Source organism: Chanodichthys erythropterus, chromosome 9, assembly GCF_024489055.1.
Source record: "Chanodichthys erythropterus isolate Z2021 chromosome 9, ASM2448905v1, whole genome shotgun sequence".
Classification (NCBI taxonomy): domain Eukaryota; kingdom Metazoa; phylum Chordata; class Actinopteri; order Cypriniformes; family Xenocyprididae; genus Chanodichthys; species Chanodichthys erythropterus.
Window position 1 is genome coordinate 2,237,040 of NC_090229.1, and position 22,926 is coordinate 2,259,965.

Consider the following 22,926-nt stretch of genomic DNA (forward strand, 5'->3'; position numbering starts at 1 on the left):
TGAGGCCTGAGCAATGACATTTCCTCTCTCAAGATCCATTAATGTACTAAAAACATATTTAAATCAGTTCATGTGAGTACAGTGGTTCAGTATTCATATTATAAAGCCACGAGAATATTTTTGGTATGGCAACAAAACAAAATAATTACTTATTTAGTGATGGCCGATTTCAAAACACTGCTTCAGGAAGCTTCGGAGCGTTATGAATCTTTTGTGTTGAATCATGATTCGGATCACGTGTCAAACTCCTGAAATCACGTGACTTTGGCGCTCCGCTGATTCAATACGCTGATTCATAACGCTCCGAAGCTTCCTGAAGCAGTGTTTTGAAATCAGCCATCACTAAATAAGTAATTATTTTGTTTTGTTGGCACACCAAAAATATTCTCGTGGCTTTATCTTGAGAGAGGAAATGTCATTGCTCAGGCCTCACTGAGCCAACAGATTTCAACAAAAATATCTTAATTTGTGTTCCGAAGATCAACGGTCTTAAGGGTGTGGAACGACATGAGGGTGAGGAATAAATGACAGAATTAAATGTGTTGCCTCTTAATATGAATGAGATTGTATCCAGTTCATTTAACTTGCACTGGAACTTTTTACCTTGACATCTTGCGACTTTGGAGCTTCAAGTTCCCGAACATGATGAATTATGGGATATGCTTCTTTTTTTTTGGAGGCATTTTCAACATTTTATTTGAAAAAACACATACAAAAAGGGTCATATACAAGACAAGAAATTAAAAAAGAAAGAAAAATTTGGGTTAAGCTATGCAACTTTTTGCATCATCATTAGTAATAAATACAGTACAAAATCCACCAAAAGTGAATCTAAGATTTTCTTCTTCTTTTTTTTTTACGCAATATACACTTATCTAGTTATCATACATTATAATCACCAAGCTATTGCTTAAATATTGTCAATACATATTTTTCTACTTGAGCTATAAAATATTCATGTCAGAAAACATTGCGCAGTAACAGCACACAGCAGTGTCTTGTACAAAGAGCCACTTCCCTTTCACTGGCAGGTTATTCAACTATTTTTTTTTTTCTTTTTTCTTTTTATGTCAGCAGCAGAAAAACATCAGAAATATTTATGGTAAAATATTTTAACATATGTATCCATTCTCATACGCATATTAAAACCTGAGAAAGACATGCATTACAGAGCTTGTGCTTTAGGATCTACGGTTCAGTCTGTTAGCGAAACATGACACTACTATTGCTTATGTCCAAAATCTGCTGGAGAGATGGATCAAATCAAGAGACTTTAAGGCTACACAGGCTAGAAACACAAATCATACAATATAAAGCCATTGTTTCTTTTTCGCGTATAGGAAACGATTTCTACAGATGTAGAAAGTAATGAGTATTCCAGGAGGTGCTGGCAGGAAAAAACAATTATTTCACTGGAAATAAGAGTTATCTGCCATATCAATGTTTTACACTACTGCCATGCTGGCAGATTATTTGGGGGATTGAAGCTAAATAACCTGAAGTGGTAAAATCATGACAAACGTATACGGCAGCTACACCACAACACGACCTGCATTCAGACATTTAAAGCCCCTTATATGAAGTACCGATTGAAAGGCAAACGAAAACTGCTACTAATGGGAATAAAATAAGCATCACTTTAAGTTTCGGATCAAAAATCAAAAGTTAAAGCCAGATGGGCACAAGACAAGCAGCTATAATCAATCACAGTAAGCGCTGAACTCACTCCTCACGACTGAAAACAGATTCACGGCGGCCTGGATCGCCAGCGACGCGACGAGCGGACGATGTTCGCAGGATGCCAGTGAGAGGGCAGCAAAGCTGAGAGTGCAAAAAACAGGAGAGACATGCAAAACAAGTCCAGTTTGTCTACGAGCTCACAGCCGAACGACTCTTTGAAATCGCATTAATGGAATGTAACCAAAAAACTACAGCACCACATACGAGCACATTTCAGCACGCCCTGCTGGGGTTTTTTAGCTTGTTTTGACACTTACTTAACCGCATGCAAAGCACTCCCATTAAAGTATAGCACAATGAGGTATTTATACACACGTTATGCTGACGTAAATAAATAAACCAATCGGTTACATTGCGATACTAGTTCGGAACTTAAATACGCACCCATAGTAGGTAAAGTTAGTCATAAATTATGATTGTTAAATACTTAAGGCATTTCGACGCACAATATCATGTGTAAACTATAAAACGCAGACGGACGATGAGAAAAGATCACTGACGCGCTACACGACGATGACTGAAAATGCTTCCAACTTCCTGGCTTCCGCTCCAAGCAGCTGAACGCTTGAATTCGGGAAAAGTTGCAAAAGCAAACGACGACATCTGAAATGCTACGGAAAAACAGTCACGTACATTGAAAGTGGTCAGTGAGGCAACAACTATCGTTACGCGAAGAAGAAACTGTGCTGTTAAAAAAGTCTGCTCCCTTGTTTTTTTGTCATTTTTTTGGGATGGAGTGCACGATACGCAAGGAAACAGCTTACTGAGTGCAAATGCAAAAGCAGGGACCACACGACCTCATCAGAAAAAAGTGAGTGCATTTACAAAAATAACCACTAACTACATTAAGACGACAATAAATAACTTGTTTGTTTGTTTTTTTTCCAGCATCGCAGCTACTTATGTTGAGAAGCTGTACCAGCCCCGCACACAGGTTGGCAACAGAAGAAATAAAAGGAGAAAGAGTGATTTAGAAAAGTTATGTTTGGTTTCTATAAAACAAATGGCTTTACTCCCTTGTCATGTCCTCTAGAAATGGCAGCAAACAGGTTTCATGCACATTATGACTCTACAAGCGAGACCACGAGTCACAGAGCCAATGGAAACACAGAGTTATGCCGTTACTATTCGACGTGTGCTTGTGCTACAGGCATTAAGGTACATGTTTCACTCGTGGTGACTCTTCGAGAACACAGTGTCTTCAGGATTAGTAGAATGTCGCCTCGACCTCTCGTCGCGTTTCCCAGAAGAACCCCGGCCTCTCGCTTCAACATGCATTTAGTGGATACGTTTCTAAGCGTTGGACAAAATGCGGACTGTCACAGTTCATATCAAGCCTGGCCTCACAATTACATACGGACGTCAAGCATCACCTCCGATAATTACAGACACGACGACGGAGCTTTTTTGAACACTTCTCTCATTCGCTGATGTGTTTTTTTTTTTCACAAATGATTCGTTTAAAGTTCATGACCAACCACACGTGATATGCTGTAATGCTTCGTCCGTGACCCACTGAGAACATTTGGTTGGTCTTCATCGGAGATCACCGTTCGTTCGCCTCCTAAACACACACACGTACAGAGCACCATCTTCATCCACAGACTCGTTCTTCTCCGTGTGCTCCCGGTTCCACTTCGGCGCACATCATCAGTTGGCTCAGAAGGCAAAGGTCAGAGGTGAGAGTGGTGATGGAGATGACACACATTTGGCAAAGTGCCCACGAGGGGACGAAGAAAGACAACAGGACTTTTCGCTAGTGCTACACGAGACATCAGCTATCGGGGGACAACTGCGTCTCAATGTCTACCCTGCAGATGGGACACTTCTTATTGGTGGCCAGCCACTGGTCAACACAAGCCTGATGGAACAGGTGCATGCAGGGTAATCTCCTGAGGAAAGAAAACCCAAAATCAAAGATTAGCGCCACCATTTTCCCATTAAGAGATTAAGTGCAACAGAGCGTCAAGCTACCTGACGTCCTCTCCGTCTTCAAGCATCGAGAGGCATATTGTGCATTTCTCATCCGTGTCGAGCTCCTCTTCATCCATGCCGATCTTCAGCTCTAGAGGCCTTCTCTATGGATCGCACGGTCAGTTATTAATCGAATCGAACTTATGCTTAGTAGATTACAGGTTCAACCAAGTATACAAATATTAAGAACGTATAAAAGGTCCGGTAATTCTCCATACCTTTTTATACTTGTGAGGAAAGGTGAACCTCTCGATGGTGGTCTGCACAGCCCCTCTGTTCACATTGCCCAGTCTGTCCTCCAACTGCAGGAGCTCCTGGAATCAAAACCACATGGAAATATTGCATGAGAGACGACGAGAGCATGTGTGATGAAGTACCTCAGCTGAGGTGAGTGACGGTACCTCGTAACTCTCCCGAACCGCAGACGCGTGGCGAGACGGACTGAGGCCTTGAAGAGCCAGAAGGTGTAACTGAGGATATGGGTAATTTCTGATCTCATGGACAACCTGTGCAGGACAACAACATACAACATCAATGAACAGCTACATTTTGACACTTTCAGAAGAGCATGTGAGAGATAAATGTATCTTCAACAGTGGCAACGCCAAGGTCATGGGTTTGATTCCCAGGGAATGCATGAACTGATCAAATATATAGGTTTAATGCAATGTAAAAGGGACGTGACTTGTAGCCAAGTATGGTATCACATACTCGGAATTTGTGCTCTGTATTTCACCCATCTGCACACACACACACACACACACACACACCCAGAGCAGTGGCCATTTTTGGGGGGTTTGGTGTCTTGCTGCAGGGCACCTCAGTTGTGGGTAATGAGAGTGGAAGAGAACAATTTTCATTCACTTCTGCCGGTATTGAGAATCGAACCCGCGATCTTCGGATTACACGTCCGACTCTCTAACCGTTAGGCCACAGTTGGCCTAAGTGGTGTCTGCCAAATGCATTAATGTAAGTGTGATTTTGAAGGTACAAAGGTGCAGACTGACCACTTGTGCCGAGGTGGTGTTCCTGGGGAAGTGATGCAGTCGTGGAGAGGTCAGGTAATGCTGATAATGCTGAGTGAGGGGAGAGACGTGGTACTGCGGCAGGCCTGGATCCACACTCAGATCCCTGAACACAAACACAGGACAGATGTCAGCTGATCAAAGCCAAACGGAGTACTATCAAGTAACTGAATACAGACGTACCAGTCTGTTCCTTCAGCAAGGTAGCGCGGCTGCTGCGGGACCGGCGGTGGGGGAATGTGAAAGGATGGTGGGTATTCATACGGCGGCCGCAGTGTCTGTGGATGGGGAAGGGTTCTGTCTGGAGCGTGTCTGCTGGGAAAAATCAGAGCGAAAAGAAAAGTTTGAGCCTCAAACAAATCACAACAGAGATCTGGTATTGAAATAGGATTAGTTCACTTCAGAATTAAAATTCCCTGATAATTTACTCCAAGATGTTCATGTCTTTCTTTCATCAGTGGAAAAGGAATGAAGGTTTTTGAGGAAAACATTCCAGGATTTTTCTCCATATAGTGGACTTCACTGGGGTTTAGCGGGTTGAAGGTCCAAATCGTCCGACATTGATGTTTTACCTTTTTTTTGTAAAGGCCGTTTGACTTAGTCTTTGATGTTCACTTTGAAAACACTGGATCGGTACTTCCTCCTACGTCACGCGTGATCTTTCCAACATGATCACGTCATGCGTGGAGCATCACAGAGCAGTGCAAGACGAGCATTTGTGGTTAAAAAGTATATAAATTATTTTATTTTTTTTAGAAAATGTCCGATGGTTTCTCTAGATGAGACTCTTATTCCTCGTCTGGGATCATGTAGAGCTCTTTGAAGCTGCACTGAAACTGACATTTGGACCTTCAACCCGTTGAACCCCAGTGAAGTCCACTATATGGTGAAAAATCCTGGAATGTTTTCCTTAATTTCTTTTCGACTGAAGAAAGAAAGACATGAACATCTTGGATGACATGGAGGAGAGTAAATTATCAGGAACTATTCCTTTAAAATATTCCTGAAAAGTAAAATGCAGCTTTGATTGCTTGATTAGGTGATACAAAAATAACCACTGAAGAATCCTTAAGGATAAGACATGGAATGTATTAAGGCAGGACACATCAGTGAATAAGGTAAAAATGTAACTAATTTAAATATACTTTAAATATGCACTAATTTGCATAAATGTCCAGAACAAAAAACAGGTTGTTTTATTTTGCTTACATATTATAATTAAACGTTTTTACAGAGGGAATTTTCACCATGTTTTGGGGAATAAAATGTTATATTATCAGTCAAATGATATATGAACAAACCCCTCAGTAAAAACTTTTAGAATATAGTTAGGAATAAAACTGTAAAGTTTGGTGTATGTCAGTGATGCTAAAGTGGAGAAAAAACTCATTTTGAGAAAAGATATGTAATGTAATTGAAATCTACAAATGCAGATAGATAAAGTGCAATAAAATAAACACTTAATTGTGTATTATGGATGTTTTCTTAATCTTCAGAAAGTTATGAAAGGCAAAATAACCCAAGCCAATTGTAGCATCTTGCCTTAAAATTACCCAAATTCTTATTTTTTATCATTATTATAAATGATTTAACTGTGCACCTCATTATTGTTTTAAATGAATGTGCCTCATAATCTTGAACCAAAATAACTTTCCCTCCCTTCTTGCAGGGACTTCTCTGTCGATGAGGGCGGGGCAACCTGTCACTCACATGAGATCCACCAATAGCAAACCACAACCATGCAATCAACCAATCGACTTTGCTTTCTCGTTAAAACACACCTGGGCTGTGGAAGTATCCTCCTGTGCTGGGCCTCCAGGATCTGCTGCTGGATGAGGTATTGCTGGTGTAAAGCCTGAGGTAGGAAGGGCGGGGCCGGGATGTCCTGGAACGGTGGCGCTGGTATGTGGTTGAGAGGGGGATGCAACGCCGCAGCTGGCTGGTGCGCGGGGCCGAGGTGATGGCTCATTCCCGTCTGAGATTGTCCTGGATGGGGCATTGGGAAATCAACAGGGATCTGGGCCTGCGGGCCTACGTGGAAATGCCGGCAAGAGGTAGCATGACTGTGCTGATGCCTGTTAAAATGAGATCCTGCAAGAACAATGACATCACAGCAAATTACGAGTGGGGATTAAACCGCTGCTGGAGGCTCGGCCTTCATCCTCTCCTGCATGAACTTCCAGAAGAAATTAATCGTCAGCAGTGGGGTGTGATGGGAAATGAAGAGTGAAGGTGAGTGAATTGTGTTCGAACAGCATGTTTGCGTTAGTCTGTTAGCAGTGAATGTGGTTTGGGTCGCTGTATTCATACAGTCAGTGTTTGGGATTGTAAATCGATTTTACTTTAGATGCACATGAACAGGTAAGTGAAGTTTTGAAGCTTTAACTATTCTCATGAGTCAACCATCTGTAGAAAATATCAAGACTTGCAACTTTAGTTCGACCTCATCAGTTTGTGGTTAAAACTTTGGTTTCATTTTGTCCAGTTTAGTTTTTGTTTTTCCCTCTTACCAAAAAACGTTCTCATGGCACATGGACGGATAATCACTGAAGCAGTGGTTTGTGGGATCTGCACACTGGTGTGGGTTAAAATCTCACTTTAATAGTACCTAACTTAATAAAACAGGCTGTTACTGTGAGCAATGATTACCTCAAAATGTTTGTCTATATGCAAGTTTGAGGGACTTTATTTAAATTAAATTAAATTAAAATCTCTAGCTGTCGTAACGTGCCAGTGATTAACCCTCCGCATGCCATAGGTTGCCCAATTCTGCTCTACAATAACACAACGCTTTCTTTCATCTTAAATAGTTTGACAAGTCTAGTTGAAATGGCATCGTTCTCTAGTCCTGTGGCCAGTTGCATAAACACATCCAATATGTCAAGAAGAAATAGTCTGACCAACTACCAGTTAGCCAATGGGTTATCAATCAGTCCTACTTTTCAAATTCAAATTAGACCAATGTACCTTTTTATGTAACTAACTTAAAAAAGTCAGGACCGGTCTTAAAGAAAAAAATTTGATGACTAATTATTTTAAGCAGTTTATGCGTCCGGCCACTGAACTTTTCTGGTAGTCACATTCATTGTAGAATACGGTTGTTTTCTTTCAGAACCAAACTGAGTGTGAATCGTCTATCCCGTGTGAAACCGGATTTAATCGGTCATGTTAATCAAAGTGCAGCACTAAAACAAATACTAACCACAAACCCTAAACTTAACCTTAGTGCAGCATTGGTAGAACATCCAGATGCAGTTGTAAATTTGTAAATAAAACAAGAGTACTGCTGTACTTAAAAAAAAAAAAAAATCAGGTTTAATTCAATTGTGTTTCCTTGTAATTGTGAAATTTACTTAAAATTTCTGAATGAAAGTTGTTGCAAAGTAAATCCTACACCAATTTTTTCCCAGTGTAGACAGCACTAGTGTTTCTCATGATCAGATCCATCTATTATTTTTTCTTGATCGAGTTAACCAATGAAATTAACTGGTTAGGAGAAAATAATCGAGTGCTCCAAACAGAATTGCTAACCATATTCTACAGCTGTGTGAACAGAAGTGTCTCCTCACCTCGTCCTCGTGAACAGTCTACAGTTATTTAGTGAACATTAAAAGCACACAAGAGTCTGTGAGACGGAGCTCCTGGACAGCTGAAGGAATCCACAGCTGCTTCAAGTTCTCAGCCAAATGTCTGAGCATGCAGTAAACGTCTGGATTTAGATGTATTTTTATGCGAGCTGTTAGCCTGTCACGCATTATCAATGAAGGGCTTTGCGTTTTCTAATGACAGAACTTTGGATAAGTGTGTGGGAACCATTTCCCAAACCATTATCCATGTGCTCTCTTTTAAAATGAAAACTCAAAGCCAATGACGTCTCTATGGACGTGAAGTGATTTGGACAAAGTAGGACATCTTCCTGAATCAACATCCTCTATTGGTACTGGAAAAACAATCAATTATCCCAAGCTCAAAATCACTGCGGGTTAAGAACGTTGTTGAAGCTCCTAAGTCTAAAATCTGATTGGTTGATGGGGATCTTAAGGAACGTGTTTACAGTGATTTATCCAAGATCAACATCTCTGTAGATGTAGATTAACCCTTCAACTTGGTCCATAAAGCAGAAATTACATCAGAAAAATCGCAGGAACTCAAAAGGCTTTTGATTGTGCAAGAGGTAAGATATGCAGTTTGCATGCTTTATTACACTCTAAAAAATGCTGGGTTACAAAGAACCCAAGTTGGGTAGAAAATGGACAAACCCAGCAACTGGGTTAAATGTTTGCCTAACCTGCTGGGCAGTTTTATTTAACTCAATTATTGTTTAAAAGTTGTTGTTTTGCTTGCTTAAAATGAGCCCAAAGTATGTTGGAATGAATAAATAATGAATAATATTTAAAACAATAAGCATGCATTAAATTGCTTCTTAATAAATGTTCACCTTTTGATTATTATTGTTGCCTCCTTTTCATTTCCAACCTTCATTTTAAGCCATATAGTCATTTTTAAGCAATAACTGAGTTAAATAAAACTGCCCAGCATGTTGGACAAAAATGTAACCCAATGACTGGGTTTGTCCATTTTCAACCCAACTTGGCTTGTTTTTAACCCAGCATTTTTAAGAGTGTTTGACTTTACGTGAATATTTGTCGACAGAGCAACAATTACACTAAATATAATCTCCTTTCCTGAAATGTCAGGACTAAAAAAGACATAGCTCATATTACAAAAGACTAACCATGCATTAAATAGGCTACATAGAAGTTAAATGCCCTTCATTCAGAAGTACAACAGTCTGAGATTTAATATTTCACTGGACTGGTGAATGCTTGAAACATGAGTTTGCGGTGTTGTGAGGTAGGCATCTGCTGGCCACTTACAAGACAACAAGTGAATGGGCGAATGAATCAACGCACCATTTTATGGGTTAAAAAAACATGAGAATACTTAAATATTCATTATGAGAAAGAAAACTCCAAATTAACAAAATAGTTATAGTAGACGTGGACAAAATGAGAAACAGAAAAGCAGAACTACTCCACTCTACTTCAGAATGAAGGAATTAAACACATAAGCCCAAATCACCAGACGAAATCATGTATAATGTGCTCTTGATCACACAGAGAAATGGGACGTGCCCACCGCTCAATGTGTTCGTGGGATATTCAATAACGGAGATGAAATGTGTGGATATACCTGGACACACCACAGAGAAAGGGCCACGTTTACATTGCATCCGGATCATTTACTGTGAGAAGACTTGAAGGTGCAGCGTTACGTCCTTTTTTCGTGTTATTGGAAATGCATCTAATTTGTTCACCGTCGGGAATGCACACTGCACCTTCAAGTGCCTCGATGATGAGCGTAAATGACCACAGATCAACTCATTGAGGTCTCATGATGAAAAAGCGAGGAAATCAGTCTATCGGTCACAGCAGAGGGAGGAGGTGGAGGGGGGAGACAATAAATGGAAATCAGCAAGAAGCACACTGGAGGTTAGGAAAAATACTATATTCTTTATTGAAAAATATTAGTATATGTGGATTTGTGTCATAATAATAAGTCCATGCAACAAATAAAACAACATTGACCAATAGCAAGGCCCACCATGCTCAGTACAGGGTTAACAGAACAAAAGCAACATCCAATGAGCAGATGCATCGGCTACAGCACATTACAGTACAGCAGGGTACATCTTTACTACAGAAAGATTACATTGGAGTCTATTCAATGTAGAATCAAAATAAAATGAATAATAATAATGTGATTCATGCACTTAAAAGTCTATTACCAGAACAAAAGGTAGAGAAACCACAACCAAACAATAGACATTTGCATTGCTCTAATAGAGGATCTCAGTAGCAGTGCAGGAAATCAACATCCCTGCCAAATGGATGGCATTTTGGACAATGTCAATTTGGACAATTTCGTTGCAACGAGCCAATCGTTTTCAATTGTCTTCTGCTTATCCTCTAAACATGATTGTGAATGATTGTGTAAAATCAGAAGGCGATGAATGAAGCACACGTTATGCAGGTGACTATGGAAGCTTGTTTCCGCCACGGAATAAAAAACAGAAAAGGTCATTGCGACTTTTTATCGGACAATTCTGACTTTTTTCTCGCTATTGCAATTCAGCCATAACTTTTTTAACCCATTAAGTGTCACCCCCATTTTTGACAATAAACATGAAAATGTACTATTCAAACGTAAATGATTATAATTGCGTACAGACCTCTTTTTTTTTTAAGAAGACACCCAGCAAAAATAAAAAAAGTAAAAGTATGAAAAAGTTATGGAAGTTCAAATTTACTGTAAATCATATGTACGGAACTAAACTTATTTTATATAAAATTTAAGTTTTATCAAATATATTTTACTCTAAAACAGCCATATGCCTAGCAAAGTTGTATTCCAAATTTGATGTTGATATCACAAAAATTGAAGTTCCTGTGAGATTTTGTTTTTGGCGCTGTACCAAAAATAGCCACCGGGTGTCACCGACATTCTCCTGTTACAAATCGACAATTTTGACACCATCCACTAGGGGAGGAGCTCGCTAAAAGAAGTACTGTTTCCATGGTAACGCAACATGCAATTTCAAAACAGTTTTCAGAAACTGAATCTTGAGTTCGTAAGCTTTCGAATGATACCTAATTTATGATAATTACTAAAATATGTAATATGAAAAAAAGCAATAAATAAAAATGGCGCCGAGCGTCGCACTGGAGGGCCGGTGACACCTTAAGGGGTTAAATAAAATGTATGATACTAAACATTTTTATTTTCATTTATCAAATATATTTTACTAAAACTGCTATCAAGTGTAAGCCATATGCCTAACCAAGTTGCGTTCCAAATTTTAAGTTGGAAATTGAAGTTCCTGCTGGATTTTTACGCACTGTACCAAAAATAGCCACCGGGTGTCACCGACATTCTATTGAATTTTTTTATGCAAACTGACCTTTCTGACTATATGCGTTGAAAATAAATATATGAAACCTGACACCACCCACTAGGGGAGGAGCTTGCTAAAAGAAATTAAAGTACCATTTCCATGGTAACGCAACATCCGATTTCCGCTTTCAAATGATACCTAACTTATGATGATTACTAAAGTATGTGAAATGAAAAAAAGGCAATACATAAAATAGCGCCAAACGTCGCACCGGGGTTAAAAAAAAAGTCAGCATTGCGAGATATAAAGCGCAATTACCCTTTTTATTTTTCCGTTCCATGGCGGAAACAAGCTTCCATAGGTGACGGCTATAGGTGTGTGGGTTTGGTGATCATCCAAGCACAAAATGCATCCATTTTACAGGAATTTACATACATGTTGACTATCAAAGCTGGATGGGACATACATGAGTCACTCTTCTAGAGCTACTGATGTGGGTTAAACTACAGCACTTGACATACAGACAGTAGTTTACGCTCTAAATGTGTTAGCTCTGGTTTTAGTGTGTTTGTTCTCAGGAAGGGAGCAGATCTGAGATGTTTGTCGTCTTCTGATGGAAATAGGAAATGAGGAGGGATCAGAACACAGATGATCATTAAAACACAATGATCTGATAATGCAGAATGTAGATTCAGCCTCCATAGACTATGAGACAGGAGATAAGAACAGAAATAAAGCACATGAAATCAAACTATGAGACAGAAGATCAGAAACAGAAATCAAAAAAGCTTCATGAAATCAGTGATGGAGGTAAAGTTGCTAGTTTCGTGGTTTTCCTCAGCATATCAGTGTAAATGATTAAGTTAATGAGGTGTAGCTGTTAATTGATCAAAAAATAATCGACTGTTTTAAACAAATCAGCTTTTTTATGATGAAATGCTGTCATTCTGAGGCTTCAACACAAACTCGCGTTATACACTTACTTTTTAATTAAATGAGCATTAAATAACTCTTAAATTATTGAAGTGATTTTTTTGTTGTCCGTTAAACTCAGGCCTGAATTAGCATCGTTAGCTTTCTGAGGTAAAAACCAAACCTCACACATAAACCTCTACAAATACATACAGCGCTCAAGTACACGATAAAACGAATCGAAAATCTATCAAATATACCGAATATCCCTCATAAAGGCCAATCAATTGATTTTAAATATACTTTAAAGTGAAATCTGAAGCGGGAAGCGTCCTTCAGTCAGCTAGCTAACAGATTACCTCAGATCCGAATCAAACCTCACTGATTCGCTAAATAAATAACGTTACCAAATCACCGGTTTTTAATGAATATCCTCTCAGTATGGACCTACAGCAGCATATAGATCAATCATGGGGTTTAATAATCATGCATTAAACAAGCAAAAGGCCTTAGATGTGATCTGATCGTGAAATAATGTGTTATAAATACCTCTATTTCTCACTGAGCCAAAGACAGGAAGAACCAAATATCCGACATGAACTAACACCATCCTTCAGATCTTCTGTTTGATGAATACAGAGTGTAAACGGATGAATAAATAATGTACATTCAGCGGGATCATATACAGTCAGTCACCGCGAGGACAAAGAAGAGTGGCGGCGGTGTTCGATTCGCCAACAAGTCGTTCTACTGAATCGGTTCTTCTGAATGATTCGATCGAACCGATGCACTAAGCATTTGTATCTCTCAAACGAATCCGCGAATCGTGTTCGTTTGGAATGAATCGCACTGTCCAAAGCTCGAAAGCAGCAGATTGCTGTTGGAGCGATGACATTATTTGACCACTAGAGGCGCCACTGTCATCAGTACAGTAGGTGAATTTACATGCACTCATTTTCGCTTGTATGAATGAATCGGTTTATACAAACCCTAAACATTGCAATCCAGTTCACAGTTACATGTGCATCACACAAAGGGTGCATGTTAGGAATGATTAATAACTACAACACAGTTGGTCTAGCTGAGCTTTAATTGCAAAAAATCTTTTACAGTACTCCTGTACCATGTTTCATTGGTTCTCAATAACATGGTCACCAATGAGTTAGAATATAAACAGCAAAAAAAGATAAGTTACAAATAGCGCTGTTCAACAAAAAGGCAAAAATTGTTATACAAGTGCTTCAGTATTTACAGCTTGTGGTCCGTTTGCATTAAAAACAATAAAAATAATAAAATATATACACACAATTAATTGAATTTAATGCAATAGACACTTTGGTTATTCATATTTGTCCCATACATGCTTTACTTTTTCTTATAACAGTTTGACAAAAAAATTTGTCAGGTTCGTTCACACCAAGGACGATAACTATAAAGATATAGTTTTAAAAATTATTAAATAGTGAGCCCACACCACAACTATAACGATAATGACGCAGAGGAACAATATTGAATAGACAACTGCTACTCAAAACTAGTCCAACCGCGGTAAAAATCGTGTTCCGGAGGGTAAAATCCGCATTTTTGTCGGGATTCCCCTTCCAGGGGTTAAATATCATGTTATTTGAGGTTGCTTCTCGAGACCGACCGATATATCGATTTACCGATATTTAAGCATTTTACCATAGTCGGATATCGGTTTTGTAATATCAGATTTACAGATAAACACCGCCATCTTGTGGGTATTTTGAGAACTGCGCACAGGATTGCCATTACAACGAATCTGAGGGGAGACGAGACAACGGCGTGCACAGGTAAAGTACACTTACCTGCTTTGCTGTAATTAGTAAACTTTAATTAACATAACAGCCATTAATCTGTAGAGCAGTTTGTCCCTTTAGGGCTACTGTAGAAACATAGCGGCGCAAAATGGCGACTTTCGTGTAAGGGGACCCGCAGTGTATGAAGATAGAAATGACTCATTCTAAATTAATAAAAACATAACGGTTCATTATGTAAGATCTTTATACACCACTGAAAACATAGTTATGGATATTATATTGCATTTCTGTCAATAAATCATCCTAAAATACACATTGCACCTTTAAAGCAACTGACGACAAAACTGCAGCGCGTATAATAAACAGAATGATACTGTCCGCTGGTGTTAACGCTAATATAGTTATCGTTATAGTTATCATTCTTGGTGTGAACGGGCTTTAAATAAAGCACACAAAGAAAGTGTCCTACAGTCAAGTGTATAATGCAAAACTGTTGTAGCAGTCTTCATTTCACATCTGAGGAAATATAACACTGTTGCTCATGTTGGTTACTGCACTGCTATTATCAGACTGAAATGTTGGATTGTTTGGAGCGTTTGATGGATAGAGATGCGAAGGCTCAGTTTTGAGGAGGTTGAAAGAGTGTGTCATTGCGTTACAGCAAAAGTTTGACATTTTCTTAACTTTTAGTGGCATGACAGGAGTGATTTGTTCATGTTGTTATGCCGTACCGTTCCCAATGATATTCGCAGCGTTCTTTGACGCCACATAAACTCAGAGAAGTAACCTGTAGTTGTACGTACACTTAAAAATAAAGCTTCTTTATTGGCATTGATGGTTCCATGAATAACCTTTTAAAGGGTTAGTTCACCCAAAAATGAAAATGTCATTAATTACTCGCCCTCATGTCGTTCCAAACCCGTAAGACCTTCGTTCATCTTCAGAACACAAATTGAGATATTTTTGATGAAATCCGATGGCTCAGTATTTTTGGTGCGCCAAAGAAAACAAAATAACGACTTATTTAGTGATGGCCGATTCATAATTTGGATTGTGTCAAACTGCTGAAATCACGTGACTTTGGCGCTCCGAACCGCTGATTCGTCACAAAAGATTCATAACGCTCCGAAGCTTCCTGAAGCAGTGTTTTGAAATCGGCCATCACTAAATAAGTCATTATTTAGTTTTTTTGGCGCACCAAAAATATTCTCGTGGCTTTATAATATTAATATTGAACCACTGTACTCACATGACCTGATTTAAATATGTGTTTAGTACATTAATGGATCTTGAGAGAGGAAATGTCATTGCTCAGGCCTCACTGAGCCATCAGATTTCATCAAAAATATCTTAATTTGTGTTCTGAAGATGAATGAAGGTCTTACGGGTGTGGAACGACATGAGTAATAAATTACATTATTTTAATTTTTGGGTGAACTAACCCTTTAACATCCACAGAACCTTTCCATTGCACTAAAGGTTCTTTACAGTGAAAAAGATCTTTAGATTCTTAAAATGTTCTTCAAACAATGAAAAAGTGTTTCTTGTAAGAACTCATCGAAAGGTTCTTTGAGGAACCAAAAATGGTTCTTCTATTCGAAACCCCCCACTTCTTGCACTAAATGTCTCCACTGTTTGTTCCTACATTATGAAAACGGACACTTGTGTTTGAGTGGAATGTTTTTGCGTATGTTGTAGAAAAGATTTGCATGTTACACTAAGAATGTAAAACCTGCTGCGACTCCGTCCGTGTGCAGCAGGTTTTGTCTCACTGTGTGCTGCCGTAGTGATTCTGTGAATCTGACGTGTCCTGAAGGCTCGTGTGGGAGATCTCCTCATCTTTATCTGATGCGCACTTAGCGTTGAAGAGATCCGACACAAAGAACACCTGCGCCGTGAACGTAAAATATGATTAAACGTTCCGTTTGTGCTGGTTATATATTAAAGGCCTTTCAGCCGCCGTACGGCACACGTTCATTAAATGACTTACGGTGAACAGCGCCACGACGGCTCCCTGCAGGAGTCCGGTGAGAACGTCACTCCAGTGGTGTTTGTAATCAGAGACGCGGGACAGACCCACATACAGAGAAGCAGCGATAAACGAGAACTGGAGAGTCGGCCGCACCAGTCGTGCCCATCGTGCCCTCAGTCTAGACTGGAGATACAGCTTTAAAGAGGAAATATATTAGCATAAATATACATACATATATAATAAAAGTCACAAGGTAAAAAAAAAGCATTTTACCATGTTTTTAGGAGTAAAACGTTGTATAAATCAGGTGAATGATATATGAACAGGCCTTCAGAATATAGAAATGTGTGATTTCTGACTCAAACAGCCTGTAGTGTCTCACCTTAAATTGATGAAACGGATGAAATATTGTCACTTACAGCGAGGAACAGCATACAGTACATGGAGAACGAAGAGTGACCAGAATAAAAGGAAAGCCTGTCAGTAGAAGATTGAACATCATTATTAGTTAATCGTGTTATTTTATAAATCAAACAATGCACTCGATAAAACAAACAAATGAATTTTGCTTTCTGAATGTGAGAGTTCAATCAGCATCAAAACTAGATAAAGTTCATCAAGACAAGCTTTGAGAAAGCCTGACCAGAGAGTCTGAAGACAATACAGTCTATCAGAAAACATACAGACAGATAGAAAGATAAATGGATTAGAATAGAATCTAAATACTGTAGATTAGAAAGAAAAATAGTATTAACACATTGCGTGTTTTAGCATGTTTGCTAACATGATTTAGCACATTGCTAGCATGTTTCTACCATGAATTAGCACATCACTAATGTGATTTAACATGTTGGTAACATGTTTTAGCACATTACTAGCATGAATTAGCATACTTTAACACATTATCATGAATTAACACATAGCATGTTTAAACATGTTTTGCTAACATGTTTTACGACATTATTAGCATGTTTTAGCATTTAGTTGCTTACACAAAATATCACATTTCTTGCATATTTTATCACTTTGCTAGCATGAATTAACATGTTGTTAGCATGTTTTAGCACATTGTAGCATATTGTTAGCATGAATTAACATGTTTTATCACATTGATGGCATGAATTAGCATTTTGCTAACATGATTTATCATTTTGCTAACATGTTTTAACATTGCTAACATGATTTAACATGTTTTAACACATTGCTAACATGTTTCAGCATGTTTTTAGCATGATTTAACACGTTAACATGTCCTGGTTTAGCTAGTAATTACAATAAATAGATAGATAGTATGATAAATAGTTGTTTTGCTAACATGTTTTAATACATTGCTAGCGTATTTTAACATGCTGTTAGCATGATTTACAACATTGTTAGCATTTTTCTACAATGAATTAGCACATCACTAATGTGATTTAACATGTTGGTAACATGTTTGCTAGCATTAATTAATTCATTGCTAGCATTAATTAGCACATTGATAGCATGAATTAACTTTTTTTATCATGTTAACATGAAATATAACATTGTTTGCATATTTTATCACATTGTTAACATGAATGAACATGTTTTATTATGTTGCTAGCATAAACTGTCATGTTGTTAACATGTTGTAGCATGTTGTTAGCATGAATTAACATTTTATCACATTGTTGGCACGATTTAGCATTTTGCTAACATGTTTTAATTTGCTAACATGATTTAATATGTTTTAACACATTGCTAACATGTTTTATCATGTTTCTAGCATGATTTAACACATTGTTAGCATGTCCTAGGCTAGCTAATCATTGTGATAGATAGATGGATAGATGGATAGATAGATAGATTGATAGATAGATAGATAGATAGATAGATATTGTGTCAGCTGACAGTTGAGCTCAACTGAACTTTCCGTCAATGTAAGTCTGTGGGATTTTTCAGAGTTTTGATCAATCAGAAAAGATTTAACGCGAGTCAGACAGTCTGAAGGTCTGAGCTGAGTTCGGTGGTTCTCGGATGAGACAGAGTCAGAAATGTTACTCTCAGAAGAAGAATACATTTAAATAACTTTCTCCAGCCAGCATACAGTAATGATCGTCAGCGTTTCGCTCACCGGCCCTCATTGGTGAGAGTTGGATCTCCAGTGCAGGTGAAGTTCTCGATATAACCTGACTTGCAGTCAATCAGGCTCCAGTGCGGTTTGCAGACGGTCAGGAAGTGTGGCCGCAGCCGGCCGATGGTGTATTTGGCGATGTCGGTCAGCGACTGGCTCAGCGCGGCTCCGAACACAAACGATCCCACGGCCTTGTACACACACACGATATATTCACAACTGAAAGAAGCTCTGGACCTCAGATATATCGAAAAACACTCGCCGAAGATGATCTGTGGTGAAGAGAACAGATGTCAAACGTACAGAAGCTTGTTTCCAACAAAAACTTTATATCGCACAATTCAGACTTTATAACAATTCTTGAAAAAAGCCATACTTCTGAGAAATAAACTCACAGTTGCAAGGAGAAAAAATCTGAGTTGTGAGATAAAAAGTCCCATTTTCCTTTATTTTTCCATAGCGAGCTTCCATACAAATGACTGTAACTGAGTATGTTAATTTGTATTGTATGAAGTTCAGTTGTAGTGGCAATAACGCATTCCTGGTCAAGAAAGCACCTGAACGCTTACCAGCAGCAGAGCGAATGGAATCAGTATTCCCATCAGTAACTGGTAAGATATGGTGTCTTCTTTGAAAGGGTACTTGATGGTGTCGTCGCTGCAAAAAAAGCCTCTTTTGAACGGCGTGTGCTGAATATTCAACACCGCGAACGGAAGTCCAACTAAAAGAAATGGCAAAGAAATTGCTGAAATGTGTCAAAGAAGAAATGCAGCATAACCAGCGTAATCGATGAGGTATTGAATGGCCCTTCATTGCTGATTTTTATTTTTTGATAGATATGCTGTTGGTAGTAGTATATAATTAGAGAGGAATCGAGAAGAACATTCACCATTATGCTTGAATAACTTCAACAATAGATAGAGGTTAAACAAAACACCAGACAAGTCTTATTATTCTGGCATTCGTATCCAATCCGGTGAATTCCTCACTGTGGCCATTAACTTTAATTAGGAATCACAGTCTTTCCATTGAGGAATTTCCTCACGCACAAACATTCTGAGCATTTCTATTCAAGATCTAATTATGTATATAACATTCAGCTAATAGTGAAGCTGAAACTACATTCTAAAACAATGCTGGGTTCAAACAGCCCAAGTTGGGTTAAATATGGACAAATCCAGCGATTGGGTTGTTTTATTTAACTCAACTTATTGATTAAAAATACTATATGGATTATAATCCAATCACACGATTAAAGCATCCCATTCGCTGGGTTAAAACAACCCAATCGCTGGGTTAAAACAACCCAATCGCTGGGTTAAAACAAACCAATTCGCTGGGTTAAAGAAACCAATTCGCTGGGTTAAAACAACCCAATCGCTGGGTTAAAACATCCCAATCGCTGGGTTAAAACATCCCAATCGCTGGGTTAAAACATCCCAATCGCTGGGTTAAAGAAACCAATTCGCTGGGTTAAAGAAACCAATTCGCTGGGTTAAAGAAACCAATTCGCTGGGTTAAAGAAACCAATTCGCTGGGTTAAAACAACCCAATCGCTGGGTTAAAACAACCCAATCGCTGGGTTAAAACAACCCAATCGCTGGGTTAAAACAACCCAATCGCTGGGTTAAAACAACCCAATCGCTGGGTTAAAACATCCCAATCGCTGGGTTAAAACATCCCAATCACTGGGTTAAAGAAACCAATTCGCTGGGTTAAAACAACCCAATCGCTGGGTTAAAACAACCCAATCGCTGGGTTAAAACAACCCAATCGCTGGGTTAAAGAAACCAATTCGCTGGGTTAAAACAACCCAATCGCTGGGTTAAAACAACCCAATCGCTGGGTTAAAACAACCCAATCGCTGGGTTAAAGAAACCAATTCGCTGGGTTAAAACAACCCAATCGCTGGGTTAAAACATCCCAATCGCTGGGTTAAAACATCCCAATTGCTGGGTTAAAGAAACCAATTTGCTGGGTTAAAACAACCCATTCGCTGGGTTAAAACATTCTATCCGCTGGGTTAAAACATTCTATCCGCTGGGTTAAAACAACCCAATCGCTGGGTTAAAACATCCCAATTGCTGGGTTAAAGAAACCAATTTGCTGGGTTAAAACAACCCAATTTGCTGGGTTAAAACAACCCAATCGCTGGGTTAAAACAACCCAATCGCTGGGTTAAAACAACCCAATCGCTGGGTTAAAGAAACCAATTCGCTGGGTTAAAACAACCCAATCGCTGGGTTAAAACATCCCAATCGCTGGGTTAAAACATCCCAATTGCTGGGTTAAAGAAACCAATTTGCTGGGTTAAAACAACCCATTCGCTGGGTTAAAACATTCTATCCGCTGGGTTAAAACATTCTATCCGCTGGGTTAAAACAACCCAATCGCTGGGTTAAAACATCCCAATTGCTGGGTTAAAGAAACCAATTTGCTGGGTTAAAACAACCCAATCGCTGGGTTAAAGAAACCAATTCGCTGGGTTAAAACAACCCAATCGCTGGGTTAAAACATCCCAATTGCTGGGTTAAAGAAACCAATTTGCTGGGTTAAAACAACCCAATCGCTGGGTTAAAACAACCCAATCGCTGGGTTAAAGAAACCAATTCGCTGGGTTAAAACAACCCAATCGCTGGGTTAAAACAACCCAATCGCTGGGTTAAAACAACCCAATCGCTGGGTTAAAGAAACCAATTCGCTGGGTTAAAACAACCCAATCGCTGGGTTAAAACAACCCAATCGCTGGGTTAAAGAAACCAATTCGCTGGGTTAAAACAACCCAATTCGCTGGGTTAAAACAACCCAATCGCTGGGTTAAAACATCCCAATCGCTGGGTTAAAACATCCCAATTGCTGGGTTAAAACAACCCATTCGCTGGGTTAAAACATTCTATCCGCTGGGTTAAAACATTCTATCCGCTGGGTTAAAACAACCCAATCGCTGGGTTAAAACATCCCAATTGCTGGGTTAAAGAAACCAATTTGCTGGGTTAAAACATTCTATCCGCTGGGTTAAAACATTCTATCCGCTGGGTTAAAACAACCCAATCGCTGGGTTAAAACATCCCAATTGCTGGGTTAAAGAAACCAATTTGCTGGGTTAAAACAACCCAATCGCTGGGTTAAAGAAACCAATTCGCTGGGTTAAAACAACCCAATCGCTGGGTTAAAACATCCCAATTGCTGGGTTAAAGAAACCAATTTGCTGGGTTAAAACAACCCATTCGCTGGGTTAAAACATTCTATCCGCTGGGTTAAAACAACCCAATCGCTGGGTTTTGTCCCATATTTAACTGAACTTGGGTTATTTTGAACCCAGCATTTTTTAGAGTGCAATCTAACAAAAATATTTTTCTAATGTTCTCATTAAGTTATGAAAATGTTATTTCTGAATGTTTTCTGAACGTTCAAAATGCTTTAAAACATTTTTTTCTTGGTTATGGGAACATTCCATTTTCTCATTCTTCAAACATCCAAAACGTTTTAAATCATTTCAGACAAAAACGCTCCACGAAAGATGTATGAATAATGTTGTTGTGCTAATGATTTGAGAACATTATAATTTTCTACTAACATTACTGTAAGAACATTTGCTCAGAATCTTGCCAGAACGTTAGCTAAAGTTTTACTAAACATCTCTGAATGTGTGGATGTAAACGCTCTTATCTGTGATCATTTACTCTTATCTCATCTCATAAAAGAACTGTATCTCTGTACAAGCTCGCACTTTTGAGTATAATAGTGAGTCTTTGTATTGCATTTTAATGTACATGAATATATCGAGTATGAACATGTTGAATATGGATGTCAACGTTTTTAACGCCTCATTAATATTCAATGCGCGGAGCTGCGAGTTCGCGACAGTGAAACATTGTAACATTCATATCAGAATCTGAAACAGTTCAATCAATAACGCGGTCAAATCAACACAATCCGATACTAAGGCAAGTTTAATAGAAACTGAGGGAGTTTGAGTGAATGTGAATGAACTCTTACCGAGCAGCAGACAGCTGACGTCCACACAAATACTCAAGAGTCCTGTAGTCTCGAACATTCTCAGATCCTCAAAAACACTTCTGCTCGAGTCTTTGGAGAGCTTACAGTTGAACATTTATTTACATCAGATAAAACAAAGAAGGATGTGCGAAGCTTTTAACTTGTTAACAGGAACACATGAGTTAAGCTGCGGATAATCTGATCATCGAGCGAAAAAAACACCCGGATGAGTTTTTCGGTCTTTATCGTTATTAACGAGCGAGAATCAATGAGTTTTATGGCAGTGTTCCGATGAATGTCGCCGTTACATCTCCGGTTACTTCATATGGCATGATGGTGAGGTCAATCCTTCCATTTGTCAATCATCTACAAGCTCCGCCCACCGTTTCCTCTTCCTCAGCAGAGATTCTGCATTCTCATTCACTTTTCAGGTTAAATAGACAAACAGAGGTCATATCTAATATAATATAATATATATATACAGCCTATATGCATACTATACAAGTCAGGTTTATTCAAATAGCACTTTATGC

At 38.8% G+C, this 22,926-nt stretch overlaps 2 protein-coding genes across 6 annotated transcripts; both read right to left on the bottom strand.

Moving 5' to 3' along the window:
• Nucleotides 1–706: 706 nt before the first annotated feature.
• On the bottom strand, nucleotides 707–13,472 carry ark2cb (arkadia (RNF111) C-terminal like ring finger ubiquitin ligase 2Cb). Of its 5 annotated transcripts, none has more exons than XM_067394212.1 (8): nucleotides 13,096–13,472; nucleotides 6,521–6,830; nucleotides 4,923–5,051; nucleotides 4,722–4,845; nucleotides 4,116–4,220; nucleotides 3,933–4,028; nucleotides 3,715–3,818; nucleotides 707–3,632 (listed from the first exon to the last, which is right to left on the bottom strand). In XM_067394212.1, exons 1-8 carry the CDS (start codon nucleotides 13,154–13,156, stop codon nucleotides 3,515–3,517), a joined length of 1,047 nt encoding a protein of 348 aa, XP_067250313.1. In that variant the 5' UTR covers nucleotides 13,157–13,472; the 3' UTR covers nucleotides 707–3,514. The 5 variants fall into 5 exon arrangements, with proteins under 5 accessions (XP_067250313.1, XP_067250312.1, XP_067250310.1 ...); XM_067394211.1 differs by having other exon boundaries at nucleotides 4,923–5,054; XM_067394209.1 differs by having other exon boundaries at nucleotides 4,923–5,054; nucleotides 6,521–12,244.
• A 146-nt stretch (nucleotides 13,473–13,618) lies between these two features.
• Nucleotides 13,619–22,867, bottom strand: LOC137026750 (phospholipid phosphatase 1). Its single transcript, XM_067394213.1, has 6 exons — nucleotides 22,394–22,867; nucleotides 18,964–19,115; nucleotides 18,395–18,666; nucleotides 16,719–16,776; nucleotides 16,318–16,494; nucleotides 13,619–16,215 (listed from the first exon to the last, which is right to left on the bottom strand). Exons 1-6 carry the CDS (start codon nucleotides 22,506–22,508, stop codon nucleotides 16,096–16,098), a joined length of 894 nt encoding a protein of 297 aa, XP_067250314.1. The 5' UTR covers nucleotides 22,509–22,867; the 3' UTR covers nucleotides 13,619–16,095.
• Between the last annotated feature and the right edge of the window lie 59 nt (nucleotides 22,868–22,926).